The sequence below is a fragment of the Emydura macquarii genome, unplaced genomic scaffold (assembly GCF_026122565.2).
Source record: "Emydura macquarii macquarii isolate MOO-44397 ecotype Brisbane River unplaced genomic scaffold, CSIRO-AGI_Emac_v2 contig_1390, whole genome shotgun sequence".
Classification (NCBI taxonomy): Eukaryota; Metazoa; Chordata; order Testudines; family Chelidae; genus Emydura; species Emydura macquarii.
The window spans coordinates 22,260,379-22,284,306 of record NW_027131527.1 but is presented as its reverse complement, the minus strand read 5'-3'; the positions used below and the strand labels follow the sequence as shown (position 1 = coordinate 22,284,306).

At 40.9% G+C, this 23,928-nt stretch overlaps 1 protein-coding gene across 2 annotated transcripts in view; it reads right to left on the bottom strand.

Annotated features, from left to right (window-relative positions):
• The window catches only part of MYOF (myoferlin), a 117,254-nt gene that overhangs the window by 56,941 nt on the left and 36,385 nt on the right, over positions 1-23,928 (bottom strand). For both annotated transcript variants that reach the window (XM_067552858.1, XM_067552859.1), the window contains exons 4-15: positions 17,095-17,203; positions 15,371-15,461; positions 10,651-10,811; positions 9,896-10,024; positions 8,105-8,167; positions 7,927-7,977; positions 5,479-5,509; positions 4,797-4,912; positions 3,620-3,746; positions 2,483-2,586; positions 985-1,053; positions 820-863 (exon numbers count right to left, since the gene is read on the bottom strand). In XM_067552858.1, the coding sequence (XP_067408959.1) occupies positions 820-863; positions 985-1,053; positions 2,483-2,586; positions 3,620-3,746; positions 4,797-4,912; positions 5,479-5,509; positions 7,927-7,977; positions 8,105-8,167; positions 9,896-10,024; positions 10,651-10,811; positions 15,371-15,461; positions 17,095-17,203 (1,095 nt within the window). The remainder of the gene's footprint in view (positions 1-819; positions 864-984; positions 1,054-2,482; positions 2,587-3,619; positions 3,747-4,796; positions 4,913-5,478; positions 5,510-7,926; positions 7,978-8,104; positions 8,168-9,895; positions 10,025-10,650; positions 10,812-15,370; positions 15,462-17,094; positions 17,204-23,928) is intronic.

Below are 23,928 nucleotides of genomic sequence, written 5' to 3'. Positions count from 1 at the left end.
ACCAGATGATGTCTGGCGCTTACATAGCTGTGTGTATATGAGGGGAGAGCATAAGAAGCTTCTTCCAGTGTTGCAGTGTTCATGTAAGGGTCAGGCAGAATTTCAGTCTCAGAACTGGCAGCCCAGCTAGAGGAAGTGAGTTGCATCCCATAATGGTGTGTAGTAGCCAGAGGTGTGCAACCTCTGCACACATGGGAACTCTAAGGGGTAGTCTGCTCTGCTCCCAGGGGTTGGGTGGCTCCATCCCCAGCCTAGGACTATGCCTAACGGGCACGATCACACTCACAATAAGAATAATAGAACTTATAACTTAAGCATATTAATATTTGCCCCACTTTTCCAAAAATTGTACATATGCTTGATATACTGAATATCATCCAGTTTCCTGTTAATCAATATAACATACATTGCTGATTAGAGTTAAGCAAATAATTACAAAAATAGTAATTTACATTTTGGAAATAAACATATTCTGGAATTCATGTATGTATTTGCCTACCTCTCTATAAGTTGGCCAAATAATGGGGAAGAATTGTAAAACAATTGATTAGAAAATTATTCTACAAGTATTATTTAATCCACTCTAATGCTGATTGTACAGTGCACAGAAACTGATGGTGCTCCAATGCCATGCTATTTATGGTCCCAATTAAGGAAAGCATCACTATTTGGGAAGAGTAATTAAGCACTTGCTTAAGTGCTTTACACAATCAGGGCTTAAGGTTCCAAAACACCTGTGAATTGTAAAGAAGCAGAATTTATTCCACTCAACACAATTTTATTTTGTCTGATGCTTTATACAAAAAAGTCAAAACTCACCAGTCTAAAACTGTTAGTCTTATTTTTTCACACATTGAGGGAAACTGGAAAAAAGTAGAGAAAATAAAATTATTCAGTATTATCTTTCACTTTAAAAAATAATGTTCTGAATAAAAAAATAAGTAGTTTATGATGGATTTTTAAAGAAGCAACAGGAAGCCTAACCTTGATTTGAAGATTCACAACTTGATTCCACTCTGGATTAGCATTTTTCTCAATTATATTTGTGCAAACCTGCAAAAAACAAAACAAAAAACACCCAAAATGAAACACATTTTATAGCAGCTCACGCTCAAAAAGCAGACAAAAAAACATAGACCCAGACACAATTTAGGATAAATTGTATTCAGGCTGGTCAAATGGTATGCCATCATGGGCTCCTACAGTAGCTAATGATTAATATCAGGGCCGGATTAACCCATAGGCTAATAAGGCTATAGCTTTAGGCCCTCCTATTTTTAGGCCCTACTTTAGGCCCTCCATTCCATATTGAAGTAACAGCTGAGCTACAGTAGTAGGGCCATCAGAAATTTGTCTCATTAGATATTGCTTTGTACAAATGAATCCATCAAGATTGTGAATTCAATTTATGGTGGTCGTGATTTTGTCTTTGTGAGCTAAGTATTAACTTAATATTCACTTTTCCATGCTTTTTTGAGGCATTAGCTTTAGGTTGGTAATTTTTGCTGAGCTAATCTGTTTATGCAACATAAATGCAAGAGACAAAACTATTCCACCATAGTCTGGGCCATGGTTCTCAGAACTGGAGCTTCTAACTTAGGGGAAAAAAAGCTCATCAACTCCTCCACGCCAAATAAAGTGCTACCACAGTCACACCCGGATATGATTGAACAACAGCAATAAAAACAACAAAAAAAAAGCATGATCAGACCTGGTGAATTCATGCTCAGTTTGTCTACATGTTGGAATGGATGAAAGATATATTGTACGGGCAACCAGTTTCCCTTTATTATTGATGCCTACTAGAGGCCCCATTGCTGTGGCATCGTATGCAGCTATCTATACCACTTATGCCTAAACCCAGCAATAATCTAACTGCTAACCATAACATGGAATTGATGTGTGGGTGGTGTTTGTTTTTTAATGAAAGCAAGTCATTATGGCCAACTAACATACACGGGATGTGCAACTGTGCCCTTCCTCACAGATGTGTGAACATCTGTGTATTTGTCCATCCCAGTAAATCCATGCAACCAGGTATATAAAGCAACAAGGAACACTCAATAAACAGGTAAACTGAAGTGGGCAAGCCCCTAGATCTTAGATTCTTTTAATTAGAGTCATTAGCACAGCTTTAAACACCCTTTCTACGGTTGTTATGGTATGTCCTCAGTCTATTGAATATGCTTTATTCAAGTCCTGTAAATCCTTACACAGATGAATACCTTTAGTTTCTATCAACTGAAGTTTCCCATGACTTAATTTTTTTAATATTCCATGTGTGATCCTATATTTTAGCTCCACCAATACTTACCCATTTTTGCCAAGTGTTGAACTAGATATGCTGAAAGTCATTGTCTCTTGTTGACAGTGCACTGTGAACGCAGTGTCAAACATCTTAAAAATATACTTAGACATGTGAATACAGTTTTCAAACATATGACTAGAATGCAAGAATTTAAATATTAACTCAGACAAATACCTTTTTCCCAGCAAAGCAAACTTCCACAAATGGATCTACTAAGTTTTTCTTGTCTGCATCACCTCCAAATATTTCCTTGACAGTCTGTGCAAAAGCATCATCCACTGAGGAGAAATTATAAGGCAAAAATTAACTTCTACCCTTTTCTTAAAGATTGTCTCAGTAACTTCTTACCAATCTTATTTAAGTCAATGCAGCTGCATAAATATAACTAAGGTCAGGATCTAGCCCTATGTATTCAGTTTTAAAAAATGGATGAAAAAATAATTGAGCTTTAGAAACAACTTCTAAAATCTTGGTCCTGAGAAGATCACAGTGAGTTTTGATGTTAGCCTAGAGCTGGGGAAACAGGAGTTTATGCAATCCTTTCACACCCTCCAGCAAGTAGCAATAGATCAGCAGTCTTGAAGGTGGCCTGCTTGTCATCCCAGCCATAGGAAGGGTGCAGTGAAAGAGAGAGAACTAATATATAAAAGCCAGACATATTCTGTTACCACAAATGTCTAAGGTATAATGAATTTTCAGGTAGACACAATATTGTGTGTATTGCACACAGGTACTGCTTCCCTTCTCCCATTATGAAGCCAGTATCTATAGACTATGATTAGTATTCATTTTGTGTCATTTGCAATTAGAATAAGTTTGAAAAAATTATGGGCTTTAATAACTTTGTTTAGGAACAATTTGTTTGACCTTTTGGGTACTGGACTTTCCTCAACAACCTTTGACTTGGGGTTGGGAGAAAGCATAGAATAATTAAACAGAGACACGATTTAGAATAAAAGGATGGATTAAAAATACAGACTCCCTACTCAGTTGAATTATCATCTTGAATCTCTGTTTGAGGAACAAAGGGACACTAGTTGGTCAAATAATACATCATGGCCATTTATAATAAAATTTCAGATTATCTGAGATAATATTGCATTACCCATTACAACGTTATGTAGATTTCACTGAGTATTGAAAAAAGAAATGGGCTGCTTAAATCATCACAGAATTATGGGCTCAAACTATGCAATAATCCACATTATTGCTTGTTTTATGTATGGGAATTATTTTTTATCAGTTAGCACAGATATTTCTACAGGTTATCGATTGCAGGGATGTCCAATCCAGTAATAGGAAGCTATATACTCTGGGGAATGTCCTCGGCTCTGTAGATTTTAAGAAGAAAAGTGATCCATCGAAGTGAAGTTCCAGCTGGCAGTAAAAGATTACTCTCCACATCATCGTTTTCATTATCTCGCTCTCTTTTTTCTATCTGTTGGAGATATATTGGTATATATTACCAACCTCCATATAACAAAGGCATCATATGCTAGACAATCATGTATAATGCCATATAATTGGTTATAGTAGCATCCTTTAGTCCCACCACAGGTTCAAATCTATCTGCACTTGCACAAATTAGGGTTTTTTTTAGGATTTATAAAATTATAAAACCATAAAAATTTGTTCTGCTTGAAATGTGTTGTTTTCAGTTTCAGCCTCATCAGTATTAAATGGGAGCAACCTCTATCTTTTTTTCTTAGCCCTCTGTATAGCTATTTTTAAATAATGAACATAAACTATGAAGATATGATGTTTATAGGTTTCTGATGCTTTTTTGCACTTGTGCAGTGGTGACTGTATGAAATTTATACACCCATCACAAGGTCTCCTGACAAAGCATGTTACTGTGGCTGGAAACTGTGTACAACAGTGAAGTAATTTGGGAGAATTTACAACTTTCCCTTTTAAAACAAATAGGAAACTGTCAAATTCCCACAAACATCCTTGTGATTGCAAGAATCACCAGGACAGAGAAGGGGAAGGTAGCAGTGGGAACCAGAAGGAGATAACACTGGGATATTGGGAGGGAAGGCAGCAATGGGAGCAAGGAGGCATCAGGGAGGGGTTTTAACAGAGGCCTGCATGTCAGCAATGTGAAAGGTAGTATGGCAGTATTTGGACTGAAGACAGTAGTGGAGTGAGAAGAAGTCAGGGAAAGAAACATAGTGTAAGGAGGCGTATATTTTTAGCTGTTTCTGGCTAGTACCACATAGTTAAGGTTAAGATTTTCAAAAAGTAACTAATGATTTTGGATGCCTCGAGTTTTTGTTGTCAAACCTGAGACACCTCAAAGGGAAATCAGGCTCCTTTAAGGTGCCTTGAGTTAGGCACCCAAAATCACTAGTTATTTTGAAAATCTTGGCCTTAGTTCCTGGCATTGCTCACAAAGTGAATTAACCAGCATGAAGCAAATAGTGTCTAAGAAAGAAGGATTTGGATACATGACTAGAAGACAAACAAATCTGCAAACTAAACATACTGGTGGCTCATCTCCTGCCCCCAGGATGAACATGCTGACTTTCAGATAGCCTTTAGCTCCTGAATTTGTGTCTTCAGGGTCACTCAAAAGAAGCCATTTTCTCATGACTGCATGGCCTGAAATAAAGCACAATCAATCCATCAATCAGCCTTCTCCTTTACACAAGAAGTAAAAGTGAAAGTCATACAATCAAGGCCAATTGTCTGAAAGTAGAGTCTACCCTAAAAAAAAAAAAAGTATTAAAAAATTCCTTCTATCTTAAGGCCAGCAGCACTACCCACAAGAAGCTGTGCAATAATGTTAAAATGCAGAGTGGCATACTAACTCAGGCACACCATTCCCTCACAATGTTTTTGCATGACTTTTCATACTTAATAATTCTTGTTTTTAAGTTAATTATACCAAAATTAAAATCCCTTTGGAGAAAAAATTGTAAGATACTTATGTTGCATTTGGGGACGACTGAAGAGCTAAATGCCTGTGGCCTTTTTTGATTAAGATGCTGCATCTGTCTGCATCTGCATTAAGGTCTGAAGCATCTATCTCAATAATTTTGTATCCATATGTGTTTAGACATGTTTTTCTACATTAGAAACACAGCTGAAAGTCACAGTCATTTTAATTTGGAATCTCAAGCCAAAGGAAAAGTGGAAACCCAGGCTTTGAGGAGATTGTTACTTACCAGCTTCATCATAAACATAGCCAATGTCAACCTGAAATAAAGATTAAAATATTATATCATAAGAAGTAGCAAAATAGAGTCACAAATATATGTGTTTGGCTTTAATCATAGACTCTGAGAAACTTAGGGCTGGAAGAAACCTCAAGAGGCCATCTAGTTCATCTCCCCTGAAGCAGGACCAAGTATAGACCACCCCTGACAAGTGTTTGTCTGATCTGTTCTTAAAAATCTCCAATGATGGGGATTCCACAACCTCCCTTAGTAACCTATTTTAGTGTTTACCTACCCTTATCATCAGAAATCATGTATGGGGTTAGGTCTTAATTCCCTTCAGTTTTTCATACTGTTGTTACATTGTTTCTATGTTATGAAAAATAAAATCCTGGCTCCTGTGAGGGCTAGAAAGAGAACAGAGGGAAGAGAAGGGGACTGATTTGTGCAGTATGCTGCTAAGTGATGCTCTAGAAAGATGGTGGAGAATGTGCCACTGAGTGGAGGGATGGGACGCAACCTCAGCAGGACTGGATGAAGGAGATGTATTGATTCATTTAGAAAAGCATTCTCTTCTATCTAAATAAAATATTCCAAGAAGTAACCTACCTGCAAACACATAAATATACAAATTAAATTGTTCCAAAGACTATTTAATTTACCCCACCAGCATTTACTGCATGCAACTGGCAAAGGTGAAATATATACCAATGCTGACCTTGAGGAAGTTATAAGAGTGGCTTTTTACCAGTAGGAATTACAACTGTTTGACATTTTTTCTACATTGTTTTGGATACAAACACCTGTCGTATGCATCTCCACTTCCTGGGGCGGATCCGCAGCAGGTGTAAATTCTCACAGCTTCATTGACTTGAAGGGAGCTAAGACAATTTACACAACTAAGGGGCTGCCCAACCCACCTCTCTTTTACTACACAAGCCTATTTAATCAAAGGGACACCTTTCTCTGTACTTTTGAGATTCTGAATGTCATCATGCAATATACGATAATATTCTGAACCAATGGCAGTTTGAATTCCTCCTTCAAGACCCAGGTGATGCAGAACAACTGATAGACTTTCCAGAGCAGTTGTTTTACCCTTCAGAGACTGAAAATATTTTTTTCTTTTCTTGGACTAGTAGCTTTTGGACAGACAGTCCTATTGTTTTAGGTAGAAAATAATTTTATAATTATTAGTTGTTCATGAAAGGCACGTATGTTACACAGACTAGTAAGTTTACTTGCATTTTGTTACTCGAGTGTAAATATGGAGTAACTCCTCTTGATCTTATTGAGTTAGTTCTCTTAACTGTGCTGGATCTGCAGTGCTAGCAGGCACAGAGAACGGTAAAAACTGGGGCAAAAACTGGTTTAAAGACTGAGCTTGATAAGCTTATGGAGGGGATGGTATGATGAGACTGTCTACAATGGCGTGTAGCTGATCTGCGACTGCTAGCAGCAAATAACTCCAATGGCTGGTGATGGGACACTAGATGGGGAGAGCTCTGAGTTACTACAGACAATTCTTTCCCAAGTATCTGACTGATGGGTCTTGTCCACATACTCAAGATCTAACTACTGCCATTTTTGGGGTTGGGTAGGAATTTTCCCCTGGGCCAGAGTGGCAGAAACCTCGGGGGTTTTTCACCTTCCTCTGCAGCATGAGGCCTGGGTCACATGCAGATTTAAACTAGATTAAAAGGTAGATTCTCTAACTTGAAGTCTTTAAATCATGATTTGAGGACATCAGTAACTCAGCCACAGGTTAGGGGTCTATTACAGGAGTGCGTGGGTGAGATTCTGTGGCCAGCAATTGCAAGAGGTCAGACTAGCTGATCATGATGGTCCCTTCTGGCCTTAAAATCTCTGAGTCTATGAGATTCACAGTGTGTGAGCTGACCACCCAAGTATCTCCATAAAAGATTGTGAAGGCACTTGATGCAAGGCAATAAATGCACATTATTCTGAAAAGTGATTATGTGAAAATGGCACCATCTTACTTAATAGATCTGTTCCCTGTTTAATCAGTCACAGCTCCTGACTTCAGTAACATGGAGGTTTTTACCACTGTCTGTGCCTGCTAGCGTAGCAGAGCCAGCACAGTTAAGAGAACTAACTCAATGAAGTCGAGGGGAGCTACTCCATATTTACATTGGTATAACTAAATGCAAAATGCGAGTTAAGTTACTTGGTCTGAATAACAGACATACCTCTCATGAACAACTAATAATTATAACATTGTTTTCTACCTAAAACAATAGGACTGACTGTCCTAAAGCTACTGGTAGAGGCAAATGTTCTCTAGCATTAAAAGCAAAACATTATAAGGGTAAGTTTTTGTCCCTTTTCAAACACAGTATGTATTAATACGTTTAAAACAGATGCTTTAACTATTCCTCTAATCTTCCTTTGAACCCCTAAATGTAGGCAGAATATGGGAAGATTGCTCATACGCACCTTAAATTCTCCCAACACAGAGTCTGCTCGTAAAGAAAAAGAATTATACACCTAAAAGGGAAAAAAAAAGAAAAAAAAAAAGGAATGAAATCCCTTCCAATTTTTATGGTTAGACAATGGTTAGACAGCATCATGTGCATCCAGTGAGCTTTTCTAACATAACACCTTTTTTCCTTACCCGAATGCTTATGGTTTCATCAAGCAGCTCTAACGGGGCCATGTGGACATTGTAGAAAAATATCTGTGAAGATGAAACAAACTGATTTAGAATGTTAACGTCATGATTTGCAGCTACAGACAGCATGAAATGATTATTTAAGTAGCTTGCCAGGCATATATCTGTTGATAGACATTTTGTCTGCTTCCTGTTTGGATGTTTTACATGTGAATTTAGCACTCATTAACGCACTGCCCTGAAAAGTGAAATCCGCTGTATATCCATAGAACAGGTATAACACAGGCAGTTACACTGCAAGTTTCCCAGCATTGCCCTGCTAATATGCCTTAACCCTGCTCTGGCAGAACCTCTTCTAGAGCTGATGGGGATGGTTCAGTCTGCATGTCCAATCAATCTTTAGCCTCTCTGCTGCAATTATCAGCAAGGATGACAATTGGTGCCAACTAGGATGATACATACACTAAAAATTTCATAGTTATTTCCACATAAGTGAAACAGATTGATTTTGGTAGCACAGATTTGCACAAATATGCTTAACCAAAAAACACCAGGCTTTACCTGCAGGCACAACCAAGCTCTGCTCAGCACGTTACCAAGTGGCAGGGAAGGATGCAAAGAAGTGACTGTACTCTGCCTTTAGCTTGCTTACTGATGCTTGCTGAGGCTGGACAATGGGTGGTTCTAACCACCGTGCCATTTGCACTTGCTAGTAATGGCTTTCACGGGGCCAGTACATCAGGCAGGGATGGATGGAATTCACCAGTACTCCAGATACACCATTTTCCTGTCTGCGCACTGACATATCACCTGTGCTGGGGGCTGCAATGTGATAGGTGTGGTGTAGGACAAGAAGCTGGGGATTCTATCATGCTGGGAGAATCTTTAGCTGGTTAGCTAATCCATCTTTTTGGCCCCTTTGTTGCATCAGAGTAGTGCAAGAAGCCAGAGTTTAGTCCCTATTCTCTTAAACTGTAATAACAAAAAGGAATGCCACTCGTGTCGTTAATATTAATTATGTGGATTCCCTATACTAAATACTTCCATATACATTCAACCTTTCCCTCTCAATATAAAGTCTGTGGGACAGATTCTCTCCTACATCCAGGATTCGAATCACTTTCCAGATATTCTGAGCTACACCTCTCCCAATTCACTCTCATCCAAGCCCAGGCTTTGCCAGCCACTGGGAAAGCAAAGAGACCACATCACCTGGATTTGACAAAAAGGAGACAGAGGAGCTGCATCTTATCCCCATATGGTGGTATTACAGTCCAAACTGTCTCACAATCCCTGCAAAACCTCATATGCATGTTGAGCAGGAAGGGTGACAGAATAGAACCTGGTTGAGCTCAAGAGATGAACAATTGCTCAACACCACACTCTCTCTTTTCTCTTAGGAGAACAGACCATTCATGTGATTGGGTCTATCCAAATCGTCATTATCTCACATGACCAGCTGTGTCAAAGGATGGCTCCTAGCCACTTTAATGGGAGGTTGATTGGGCCCCTGATTCTTGTCATACTGGGACTGCCAGAAATGGTGTTAATTGTGGTATGGGTTTTATGATGTGAACAAATGGTTTTTTTTTAAAAAATAGGTAATTAACTTTGCACATTAATCAGAATTACCTTTAAAATGTTAGCAAATGCTTATTTGTTAAGCAGATTGGGGGTGCTTCATTATGAACCGGATCCCTCTATCCCTTCTGAAATAACAGATTTTTGTTGATTTGATAGTGTCAGCTAACTGATTTTCAGATATAATTAAATGTGTATTTTCTAAATACTCACCTCATCAAAATATGGATTGTTTCCTCTTTTGATTCTTGTTCGATGTGTCTGTCCACAAACATGAACTTTGACTACTGGTTTTATGTTATTTCCAGACAACTGACGACCTTCGATGACCCTAACACGAATCTGAAAAAATTAAATACAGATAGCATGCAGTAGCTGATACTTTACATTGCGTTTCTGTCTGCCTGTCTGATCATGCTAACACCAACAGTATTTCTCCTTTCTACTATCCCACCAAAATAAGTTAACACCAAAGCAGCTAGCAGATTTAGAATGACTAGCCATTTCAGACCTTCCAACTACAATAATTACAACTCTAGTTTTAATTCCTCACTTGTCCTGTACCTTAATTTTACAAAATATTCTCCAGAGAACTCTGGAACACAACTTTCTCAGGATAACATCTTGCGTTTTGGACTTGCTCTTACCACAATTATATTTGAAATCTTTATTGTTTTGGTTTGAACTCAATAGTTACACAATACATAAGTTTCTCCCTACATTTCAGGAAGAATTGTGCAAAATTCCCAAATTTCACTTTGTGAATATTTACACAATAACAGAGGTGCTTGAAAAAACACACTTGAAAGATGGACTTGCAGTCAATTCTGTAATACTAATCTGAATTCCTTAATAATGCATTAGCTTGTCTTGTTTCTGACATTCAGGTTATCTTGAAAATACTCATAAAGATAATTATGTCAGGTTGTACAGGAAAAGAAAAAGTACAGTATTTAAAACTCAGCTACCTGGAAGTCTTGGGGTTTGTTAGAAAGGATTCTTCGTGTTTTCTTTCCTCTAGTGATACGCTGAGCAAGCTGGGCTTCTTTTCTATCACTTGAAACTGCTGGGGCAATGCCACCAACTGTACCATCAGTCCCATCCTCATAACCCCCATCTTCTTCTCCATCTAAAATAGGGAAAAGCAGCACAACTAGTAAACAAATAGTTTAATCTTAAAATTACAGTAATAAAAGCATGAGATCAAAGACTTGCACAGAAAACATATTCATGCTACTTCATTATAACAATTAATTTTTCAAATCAACATGCCTCCTTCCTTCTTGAAAGCTAGTGGAGTTGGGCCACCTGCAGCTAATTCTATATTTTAAATGCAATGACTATGTATATGTCCCCTCCGGGATGTAGACTATCTAAGGGAGTCCCCTTGCAATCTATCAAATCCACTGCCAAAATCTGTTGGCAAAGCAGAATCCAGGCAGTACCATGACCACACCAGTTCATGACTAGTAGCTGCATGCTAGGGGACCGGTTCTGCTCCAGTGGAAGTTAATTTTCATGGGAGTAAATCGGGCCCTAACATAGCGCAACTTTTTACTGCAGGCTCCTGTTCTAAATAGATGTGAAAATGGGCTTTCCCACTTGCCCCTGGAAATTAGTGCATTCTTCTTTGGGCATTCAGTGCACAAAGTGCATCTTAGTGCATTCATCTTTGTATCTAATGAAATTCTGATGGTGTCCCTGTAATATTTAACTTAAGAATCTGGGAAGGTTTCTGTATAGATCAGTTAAATATCAATCTTCTAAATTAATTAAATTTGGCACTATGACAGTGGTCCATCCACTAATAGCCCACTCTGGCAAAACTTCCACAAGAACCTGAGCCACAAAATCATGTTTCCCACAGCATTTTTACCTTCTTTTGTTGATTAAGGAATAGTGTATGCTATAAGCTTTACAGGAGTGATGGAACTGCCTAGATGGTATTAAACAGTTACAAAACTGCAGACTGAGGTTAAAGGTATTGAGTGCAATTAAGGTTTTTAATTGTCCTGAATGACAACACTATTTGAGAACTTGGGAAAAACTTGGACCAGTACCAGTATATTGTGCAGCCAAGAAATTGCTCTGTAATCCTTAGGTATGTATCATAACTCTCCCTCCATTTTCCCACTGGACATGAGGTGATATGGTATTACCTTGATATCCTCTTTCTACAGAGAGTAATATTTGAATCTGGAGTCACAAGGGCACTACATAAAGATAGTTCAGCTGCTGAGCCTTGTACATTTATTAGCTAAAGGAAGGGTCCTTGAGGAGAGCCTGAGATTCATTTTGGTTGAAATGATGGAAGTTTGGCAAGTAGAGCCATCAGTTGCCAAGAACCTGGAGTCAGGGATGTTGAAAAGTACTGTTCCAGGTAAACGGCTGAAGTTTAGCAAGAGAGAAACAAACTTTATGAAAGATAAAGTTATATATGCTGGCATTCATAATTATCCTCTACTGAACTTCTGTGTGTAATTTGCCAGCCTAGTGTGTCAATGAAAAAAATTAATCATGTCTTGGGAATGTCCCTAGTGGTGAAGTACCATATACTAAACATATCTATACATTTCAACAATGCAGTTCCATCTTGCTGACATCTTTGTAATGATCTATCTCCCACACTTGCTATGCAACTGACTGGTTACATAGCTCTATTTATGATTACACTTGCATTTCTGAGACTGGACCATGGCAGTCAACTTGACTTCACAGCTATGGGAAATAAACTGAATATATGAAAAAGTTAACTAACAAAGTTGTGTTTGGTAACTTGTTTTTGCTGAACTAGGTTTTATATTGAGTTGCTGAACACTGTTAGAATTTCTGTATCACATCAGAAGTAACTGCATTTAAGTGTATTTATCTATCTAAAATAGTCATACATACTTATGTTGATTAGTACTTTTGTGGTTCAAGTCAAAGGTTGCATAGTGCTATTTTGAATTTTAGAAATGTTCACCAAAATCTTTGTTAATTTATGGTATCTACTTCCCACCCCTCAAGGCAAAACTCCCATTGACTTCAATGAGGCCAGGACCTCACCTAAGAAATCTATCATTTTAATTTCCGTATTTGTTATGCTCTGTCAACAGGTAAAGGCCTAACTTTCATTCACTTTTTACAATGCAATCCAAAGATTACAGGTAACACATCCCTAGAGACAAACTAGAGGAACAGGTTTTGGTAACTGTGGGGAAAGGTTACGCCTTGGCCTCTAAGTATATATTTTACATAGAACACTCTCCCTTCTCACCTGTACACTAAATCCCTATCAGCATACTGCAGACTATGCAACAGGCTTTCAGGGAAATAACAATTGAATTTCAGTAAGGTTTAAGAGATTTCAAAACCACAACATTAAGCACCTTCAGCAGTATCTGCTGAACACCACAGTGAAGTAGTTCGTTTCAGGCATAAGTAGGTTTCAGAATGAGCTACAGCATGAGGTGAAAGACATCCAGCAGGGCTCGTTAAGGACTGATGAGCAACCACTCAGTACTAAGATTAGTGAAAAGAGAGCATAACTGATGCCTTGGGGGACTAATATCTAGAATCCAGAGATCCAAAAACTCTCTAACAATAGCTTCATATACTTTCATCTTTACTTAATTTGAAAACAGGACCAATCTGGGAAAAAACTGTGGAGATTAGCAAAATGATATTACATCAATCAATTTTAACAGAAAAATATGCAATATCTTAAAATTTTGCATGTTTCCTTGGGAAACTACCAGTTCATTAAAAGTAATATTTTCAGGCTATGAAAAGGTCCAGAATCGGTATGTGGGCACAGTACATGCCTCTCCCAAATCCTGCTCTCTCACTGAACATCAGAACCACACAGATTCTGCTTTGAAGGGCCCTCTGCTTCTACACAGGTAAGGGGAGGATTTGATCCACAGAGAACAGGTTCAGTTAACTTGCTGACCTCTGATTTTGTGGCGTGGGGGAATTTCTAATAAGTCTGGATCTTAGGGGCACCTCAACTTATGGAAATATTTAATGCTGCAAATACAGTGTCAGGGTCCTGTTGCTCTGCCTCGTACCAGTTAGTCTCTTTGGACACTGGCTATAGTGGATATCCCTTATTACTTACTATTTAGATATGGTATCTGGTAAAACTAAACAAAATAATTGCTTGTCCACTTACCCCAACCCTTCAGTTTTAGCTCCATAATTTATACTAAAATTAGTGGGAGTCACACAGATGAACTCCCACGTAATGCTGTGAAATTTAGAGGTCATTCTCTCCCTCAGTAATTATGACCATACACAAATAACATAGATGTTGCTTTCTTCATTTACTAAGTATATTGTATATTCTTCAATGAATCTCTGCCAGACTCTGCTTGTACTGCTTGTATATAAATAAAATCTGACAATGATACACAAGAGAAATTAACAAGGGGGTGGAAGAAGCTAAAACATAAACATAATACATGATTTTGAATAATACTGCCTGAGATAAGCAAAGTAAAAATATCCACACAAGGTGTAAATGGCAGGTATGAATGATTTAACAAAAAAACAAACAAACCCTCCTGTCATCAAATCTGTATTAGCACATGTATAATGCTTTGTTGCCAAATAAAACACAGCTCAAAGCATGTCAGATTAATGATTTAAAGTTAATAAAGATCAATAAAGCACCACCTTCTCTCTTAATTTAGTCCTTTATTAAATAAAAGAGAGCCTCAATTGCTTTTACAAGTGCCACACTATTGAATGTCTTATTGAAAAAACTTGGCAGCGACTTTATTTCATCTAACTGATATTTGGTAATACAGAAAATAGAAAGGCCTTTCTCCTCATAGACAAACTACAAGTGAACATAAACCTTCAAATAAAATGGAACTCTTGCCATAACTTTTAGTGGATTATATCATACCTGCTAACAATGTCCTTCTACTATTTAACTTTTTTTTTAATTTCCTTCTTTGCTTGTGCACTAACATCACTTATGTGCACACTGTTAGCATGGACCTGGGTACTGGGGTTGTTAGTTAATTGGCTGTTGCAAAAAAGGTAGCAACAAATTTCACATTTTTCTTTTGCTGTCTGCAACACTGGAGGATTTTTAAAAAACATTCTCAGGAGGAGATCGATTAAAATATATTTATTAACTATTTAGAGTTCAAAGACTTTTCCCCACTAGTTTATAAAAATTATAGCTAGTCAAATCTGGGGCCTAACATGACACAATAGTATCCTCCAATAACCTAGTCTACTGTGGATGAGGCTTTGATGTTTTTTTCCCAATGTGTCTTGGTAGTGAAGGATTTAGGGTATATTCTCCCTAGCTATGCATTTCCTTGTTTTTGTTGGCCTTCACTACAGCATTACATATCTTTATTGCAGTTTTTCTGTGTGTTGGAATAAAGTTTCTTTCTTAAAAGAAATATTGCATATCAGCCTTTAAAACGCTTTTGATCTAAACTATCCTAAGTTATACTGTTCCCATTGAAGACAATGGTGTCAGATAAGGCCCTCAGATAGAACGTATTTTAACAGGAAATAAAGTTTCAGTTCTTCAGTTCTGAAGCATCTACAGTCTGAACACGTTACCATAAACCTGTTTAAACATGCTTGCTTGTCAGTTACTTTCCATTCTTTCTGATGAACAATGCTATCTTTCCCTTGCATGACCTTTTGGATATAATAGTCTGAAGAAATATGACCTACCTGCTGTGCCTTGTGCAGCGGTCCCCCCTGGATCATTTGGATTTGCAGGCCCAGCTGGTGGCTCATATCCTATCACCAAATTAATCGTTGCCTGCATAGAAATGTACAGTTAAATATGCAATAATTGACTTAAAGCGGGGTAAACAAGTGGTCCTACAAGTCAATATTAACAGCAAACAAGTAGTTGTACTACATTTTACAATGACAACTTCAGCCTGTTGAAAAATATAAATAAATAAATTGGCATTATCCCCTGCTACATTAGCATATACATACAAAGACTACAGGCCACACACGTTGCAACTAATCTGAAAGTGTATTGACTACAATCATAATGAGATCCAATTATTTAACAGTACTCTATAAACCTTAAATAATTAGTTAAAGCCTCATAATACCCATGCAGGCTAGGTGAGCAGTATTATCCCAATTTTACAGATGGAAAACTTCAGGCAGAGAGAGAGTGACCGCTCAATGTGATACCAACTCTGAGCTGGAGGTAGAATACAGCTCTCCTAACTTGCAGGCCATGCTTCAACCCTATACATGAGCACTGTGTCCTTTTCCATTTTCATTACAATACTGATTGTATAGTGATCTGCAGCACTTCATTGCACTTTTCAACACTAAAGTATTAACAGGCTATAACAAAGAGTCAACAAAACTGTACATGACAAAATACAGATGACTCTGAATTGTTTCAGAGAAGGTACCTGAAATTGTCACTAAGGCAGGGGTGGGCAAACTTTTTGGCCTTAGGGCCACATCTACATATAGAAATTGTATGGCGGCCCATTCAGAGGGGTGGAAGAGAAGGGGCGGGGCTTTGCAGGGGGAGTGGCTGTGCCAGCGCTGCTTGGGGACAGGAGTGGCTCCAGTCAGGGCGCTACTGGGCCCACATGGTGGGAGAAGGGGGGGGTGGGGGAAGGTGCGAGGCCAGGATGGGGGGGAAGATGCAGGATTGGGAGGGAGAGTGGCCACTGCCACGCTGCAAAACTTGTTCTGCAACCTTTCCACAGACCACCGATAGAGCTGGAGGGCCTGATGAAAAGCTCAGAAAGGCCATATGCAGCCTGTGGGCCATAGTTTGCACACCCCCGCACTAAAGCCTTGCTCTTGCCCTTGTGCACATAAGCATGTATTGCCGGGTATCTTAACTCAGCTACTGTGCATTCACGTACTGTGGTCCTTATGCAGGAAAGCATCCCTGTTCAGGACAGCAATTAACCACAGGCCTATCTTTAAGCACATGCTTAAGTCAAAATATTAGTACGGTTCTGAACAGGCATGGACTTAAACATGTCTATTGAGTGTTTTCCAGAAGCCAGGCCATCACAGTTACTGATTTTCACAAAGTATACAGCAAAATCTGCATGTGGGAACTCAAATTGGCAATTAAGCAAGTAAATGCCATTTTTTTCTCCAAATATCTAATGGTAGGTTGATTCTCATTAACAATATGCTCTATATCTTACTACATGTTATTGAAAACTAACATGTTTAATTAAAATGTTCTTGTCCGTGCTGCACAACATTTAAATGGTGTTGATGTAGTTATACATTACGGTTGTCTCTCCACTCAGTACTTTTGCCTATAAAATCACTAATCATCTTATCTACAAAGCAAACATATGATTCTGAAATGTTTTTGTTTCATATTAAACCCTCTTGTTAGAGCATTTAATTCAATAAAACAGTAAAACAGAGATAAGGAAATCACTCACTCCAATGTTCTGTCCCCTTTCATCTAGCAAGGGAGTAAGCTTGAAGGGAAGAGATCTACTCTGGTTGCCTACAAGTTCCTTAAGTGCTACTGATGCTGTGCCAATTAATCTGAAAGAAAAGTGGAAAAGATATTACATTACCATATATTCTGTGTTTTATGGAGACAGAAGCATCTTGTTATCTGTAGCCAGGTAAGGCCTGCTGTCCCTTACATAACCAAATGAGTCCAAAAGAGTAGAGCATGTAAAGACTTCAAAGCAAATAAAAGCAACTAACATATTGCAAATATTCTCCAATTATAGACTACTAACTATTCATTTTTTATTTTGCACCCCATAATGTGCTTTTTGTTTCACTGAAGACAACTCCTATCTGAAAGAGTTTATCGTCTCAATTTAAGACTTAAATGAGTGAGGCTGGCAAACAGCGGGGAGGAAATCGGATATGAGAGGATGAGGTTTACAGCTATAGGAAAATGCATTTCACAGTGTAGGCACAGGCACTTATTAGTTCTGTAAATATTATTAATTAATGTTTTAATGTACAGCACAGAGTAAAACGTGTGTGTGTAACTTGTGTGTATAGCTATATATCTGGGGTAAATCAGTTCACCTGTCTGAGGGCTGCTCTACATTGGCGGCAGCAGTCGGCAGGAGATATGCAAGCTACATAATGGCGATGTATTTACGGTGACGTACTGTGGTGTCTTCGCAGCGCTGCGTCGACTGGAGACACCCTCCCACTAATGCAGCCTTACTTCTTTCAAGGAAGTGGACTAATTGAATCGACCGGAGAGTGCTCTCCGATCAACTGCATGGGTCTACACAGACTTGCTCGATCAATGCTGCTACATCATCCCTGCTGCCGCAGTCATGTAGACATACCCCAAGCCACAGAGTTCCCGTTGTTTAACCGGAGATAATACTTACTTTCCTTTGGAAAGCATTTTGAGCTCTACAGATGAAAAGCACTACATCAGAGCTAGGTTCAAAGCTTTGTATATATGAAGAAGAAAGAAAAAAAACAGATGACTATAGTTGATTCACTTGAATGAATTCACAGAATGAATCTACCTACCTAATAACTGCATAGACTATGCCCTTGATCAGGCCCCTCTACCCTCCTTTGTGTTCTGAGGGCAGCTTTAGACTGTGGCTCAACACATGCCCTGCCAGGAGAAGCTGCCCAGGAAGTTTGCTAGCTCATGCCCTCTCCAAAGCCAGCTTTGCCCACTGACCATCTCCAGCCCCCTCAGAAGAAGACAGCTGTGAACACTTTGTGCCAGTGCAAACCTCCCTTCAGGCAGAATTCTACCGCTTGGGGCTCACAGTCCTGTGATATGCTGGAAGAAGTTGTTGTATCCTACGGCTAAATCAAGTCTTATTAATAGATTTGATGTATTTGATCCTAAGAACATAATGAGGTGTTTACAGATGGATAATACAATATACAAGCCTTGGTAGTGCAACCTAGCTGTAAATGTAAAAAACAAGGCATTTCCTAACTGAAATTATACTCTGCATATGTCATGATGGTTTGCTCAAAGTGTGAAGTAGATTACTAGAATAACTGAGATTTCTACAGATGAGATAAACCTGGCTAAGTTTACTGTGCAAACGTTAGACATAACACACTTTTTAAAGAACACTCCAGTATAATTGCCAAATTGTAAGAAAAATCCTTTATTTGAGAGCTTAAATTGCGATCTCTATGGACAGCCATTGGCAGCTTTTCAGGCAGAAGCTAAGGATTCCATAGACTTTTCAAATTCAAGGGGCAAATCTAATATCCGAGCCATTGTTCTGTGCCTTAGTAAAGTATGTCATAAGCACCTAGCTTATTGTTTGCAAAGTGCTTGCGGATTCATTATGTACTAAATATTCAATGTAAATATACATTATAGATTGCTCCAGTCCATTCATGATTTATATTTTTCTGTATACTTTCAGCCTGAATGACTTGTTAGACGAAGGGAAACAGCACATGAAGTACATTCACTCTTCCCATGGGCTGATCATGCAGCCTCTACAACTAGCTCAGTCACATCCTACCTGGGGTGCAAGAGAGCAAGCCCAAGAATCAAATCTTGATGTCCCTCATGGCAGTGCAAGCAACCAATCCGTATTCTCAGGAGAGCACTGATGTCATAGATTTGGAAATGGCCTTTAGGAGTACTATACCTAGGTCTGTATCGTGGACAATGAGCACTGTAATTTATAAAACCAGGCATCTCAGTACTGTATGCTATGATTAAAACAGAACATGCACCATCCTCCAAGGTACTGAGCACCTCCTGAAGAGTGCTGAGTGCCCCTTTGAAATCAACAGGAGCTGCACTCTGCACTTTTCAGGAACAATCCCTCAGAGCTTAAGAATGCTTACTTCCTACAGTACTTGTAGGCTTCAGAAGGGGCCAGGAGCTTGAACACCCAGCTATGTCTATATTGCATTTTAAAACTGTGGCAGTCTAAGAGCTTGGGTCTACAGACTTGGACTTATGCTATGCACTAAAAACAGCTGTGTAAACATAGGGGTTTAGGCTGGGGCTTGAACTCACAAGCCTGGAAGGGGGGAGGAGGGGTGAAAGTCAGAGGCAGCTGGGTGCCTTAGCTCCCTGAGGTTCTTCTGAAAATCCCAGTCCTAGTTTATTACATCTTTTACAATCCAAGTTTAACATTACTAACACCTGATTCATTTGTTTTGTAGAAAGCAATGTACTAATTTTAATAAAAGCTGCAGAATTGGAGGTATTTGGAATTGTCCTGTGCATAAGAGATGATTTACAGTACAGTTTATTAGTTGCAAAAGTATCTCCAAGCTCTTCCCAGCAGCTCTAGCATTTCTCCAACACATTTCAAACAGAACTCATGCAAAATGTGTTGTGTGCTAACTGATTAGGAGCTTCAGGAATGAATCACACAGAAGCAGTAAAGTAAGATTCCACAGACCACTGGTTGAATCCTGTAGCTCACTGAACACAACATGCAGCTTCCTTGTTTGTAGCTAACTCAACTCTCCAATCCAAATCAAAACCTGGAATGGACTAATGTGACCCCAGCTGCTATACTTGATACTCTAAAAGACCGGTTCGGATTATGAAATGGATTCTCCATAAATACAACATCCTTCCTTTTTTCCACAAACTTTAAATTAACAACAATTATTAAATTTACCACTTTGAAATACATACACTTAATGAATAAAATACAACAAGCATAGAGTAAATGAAGCAATAATTGATCAACATGTTGTGATAAGGTATGGCCAAGTGGCTATGAGAGAGTCACTGAAGGCAGATACATAAGCCTCAGATTGGTCAGAGCCCTGTTCCCAGCCAGCTGGGAAGGGTAGCCTTAGGTTAATGAGACCACCTGGGGCTAATTAAGGGCCCCCTAAGACCTATTAAAAGCTCTTGCACCAGTCAGATGGCTGAGAGAGTTTGGAGCTATGAGAACAAGAAGCTGAAGGAACCAGAAGTGGACTAGGGGGCAGAACCACGGTAGAGGAAAGTTGCCAGTACCAGGAGGATGGCTACTAAAGCCCAGGAAGGGCAGCGTGGGAAAGCAGCTCAGGGAAAAGATTGTAGCAGTTTAGGTGAGCCAGCAGTGGGAGACTGCTGCCATCAGTGTCCCTGGAATGGTGTCTGAAGTAGAGGGTGGGCTTGGACATCCCCCACTGGCCACAGCTGGGATGGCCAAAGTTCCCCCCAGAGAAGAGGTGAAGTCCCCACAGGCCCTAGCTGGGGCTATAGGCTATGGCGAGGGGTGACCACCTAGAGAAGCGCTGGACCCAGGGGTGCCGGGTGGATGCCCCATCAAGCACCACACCACAATTGGTGTCAGGAGAGGGATCTCATCAGTGCAGTGGCCAGCCTGCTTGCATTTCCACATGGAGGACGTGGTCAAGGCCTTGATCCAGGCAGCCGCCCAGCAAGAGATGAACCAACTGCTAATGATCAGGTCGCTCAGAACCGATTTGTACTACAGGAGGTAGGGGCCCAGCTGAAGGCCCTGACCACAGGGGCCCAGACCCATGACAGGTTGCATGCCCTGAGGGCCACAAGCTACCTCCAGAAGATGACTGAGGGAGATGACGTAGAGGTATACCTCCTAGCATTTGAGCGGACGGCCGTACGGGAGGCCTGGCCCCAAGACCAGTAGGCCAGTATCCTCGCTCTTTTCTTGAGCGGCATGACCCAGAAGGGGTATTTGGACATGGCCGTCAAAGCAGCCACTGACTACACTCAGCTGAAAGATGAGATTTTGGCCAGATCCAGAATAATGACAGCCATGAGGGCCCCAAAATTCCACGACTGGAGGTCCTAGGAAGCCAACCCCTCATGATCCCAGCTGTTTGACCTGATCCACCTCACGTGGAAATGGCTGCAGCCGGAGACCCATAACATGGAGCAGATACTAGAACTCTTGGTAATGGATCAGTACATGAGTGGGCTGTCCCTGGACCTGCGAGCTTGGGTAGGCCAGAATGGCCCCTCCTATGATGAATTGGTTGTGCTGGTGGAAAGGCGACTCATGGCCAGAGAACTCTCATGACCTCCCCGGGATGAACCCTGTTGCTTCCCAAGACCCATCCTGACCCCAAGGGCCTGGCCATCTGAGAACACTAGCTGAACACGGCTGGGTAACAAAGATGCCAAGGAGCAGCCAGATGCCATGAAGGGACTGAGGGACCTGGGTGGGGAAGGCTGGAGGAGCTGGCCAAGCATCCCAAAAGTTAGGGACACACCTAGAGCAAAGTATAGGTGCTATACATGTGGGGAGCTAGGACACATCTCTGCCCAATGTCCTAACATGGAGAGCCCATGCAATGTAGTCTGGGAGAGCATACAGGCCCGTGTGCCCTGATCCACTTGGTGGGGGTTGCACTGACTCCCCACAGGTACACCTGACCAGTCAGGCTGAACAGGGTGGAGACAGTCGGGGAGTGTGGTCACGCTGGTCTCTGGGCAACCAGTAAAACAACACCAGCTAGCTCAGGCCAAGTGCACCAGGATCACATGCATGCATGGGTCCGTTAGTTACTACCCAACCATCCAGATCCAGATTGCAGTCCTGGGGAACACTACCAAGGTGGCAGCTGCAGTGGTCCCATGGCTCCTCTACCCTGTCTTCATAGGCTGAAACTTTCCCTAGGTTCGGAAGCCTCCTCCCACTGGAGGAAAGGGGGGGAATCCCGGAACCACCATAACCACCACCACAGGTAACCAGACCCTGTTTTTGAAGAATTTTCCTCAGAGTTGTTTTCTACCTCTGGGAAATCCTGGCAAACCAGGTGACAGAGGAGGGCAGACAAGGCCTTAGGGACCAAAATCTTGGCCCAGCACCAGCAAGCCATCCTCATGGGAAGAGAGGCTAGGGCTGAGGAAGGGGAACCCGCTCAAGGTCAGGGTGAGCCAGAGGCTAGTCCCGGCCCCAGCAACACTGAGCTCAGGGGTGGAGCTGAAGCAGGCCCCCTAGGGCTTGGCCTGGTCAGACCCGCCCAAGAGACGTTTGGCAGAGACCAGTCGAATGATCCCCGATATGACAATGCCAGGAAGGCAGTCTTTGAAGTGAATGAGGTAGCAGTAGAAGGAAGAACCAAGGGCGCAGGGCCCTACTTCATAATAAGGTGGGACCTACTCTACAGAGTAGAGCAGGTACAAGGGCAAGAGGTAAGACAGCTCCTGGTGCCTCAGAAGCAACAGAGGGCAGTATTAGAGCTGGCACATAGCCATCTTTTTGGGGGGCACCTAGGGGTGAAGAAAACCCTGGATCGGGTCCTACAACATTTCTTTTGGCCAGGAATACATGCTGAGGTCCGGTGCTACTGCGCCTCCTGCCCAGAGTGTCAACTACACAGCCCCCAATCCCACCTGAGGGCTCCCCTCGTGCCACTGCATATCATAGAGGTCCCATTTGAGTGGATAGCTATGGACCTCGTGGGCCCCCTAGAGAAGTCAGCCAGGGGCCATCAACACACACACTCGTCGTCTTGGACTATGCCACTAGATACCCAGGGGCTGTGCCTGGAGCACGACATCCAAGGTGATAGCAAAAGAGTTGCTCCCGATCTTCGTGCGGCATACCCAAGGAAATCGTAACAGACCAAGGAACCCCGTTTGTGTTGAACCTGATGAAGGACTTATGTACACTGCTGCACGTCAGGTCCATACGAACCTCAATCTGCCACCCCCAGACCAACGGCCTGGTGGAACACTTCAATAAAACGCTAAAGAACATGATAAAGAAGGTGGTAAGTCAGGATGGGAAGGACTGGGATGCACTGCCTCCCTTACCTAATGTTTGCCATACAGGAAGTTCCCCAGGCATCCACAGGGTTCTCCCCATTCAAGCTGCTATACAGCCGCCACCCCCGTGGCATTCTAGACATCGCTAAAGAGGAATGGGAGGAGCAGCCCAACTGGGGAAGAACGTAGTTGAGCATGTGATGCAGATGAGGGACCGGATCGCTTGGGTTACCCCTATAGTACAAGAGCACCAAGAGCAAGCACAGGCGGCCCAACAGTTCTATTATAACCGCCAGGTGAAGATCTGGAAATTCCAACCCAATTCAACCTGTGGCAGTTTTGTTCTTTGTTTCCCGAACAAAACAGTTGCTGGCGCCATGCTAGTTGAACAGTGGAGAGTGATTTGATAACTGTGGAGCAAATGAAATAACTCCTGTTTCACATCCAATCCATCAGCTGCAGCAGTTCATAGTGCTTTCTTGAGTGTTTGCATAAACCTCTCAACTTCTCCATTGGCTTGCGGTCAGTGCAGAGTAAATTTACAATGTTTGAAACCAAGATACTCTGCAAATTGAGCAAACTGTGA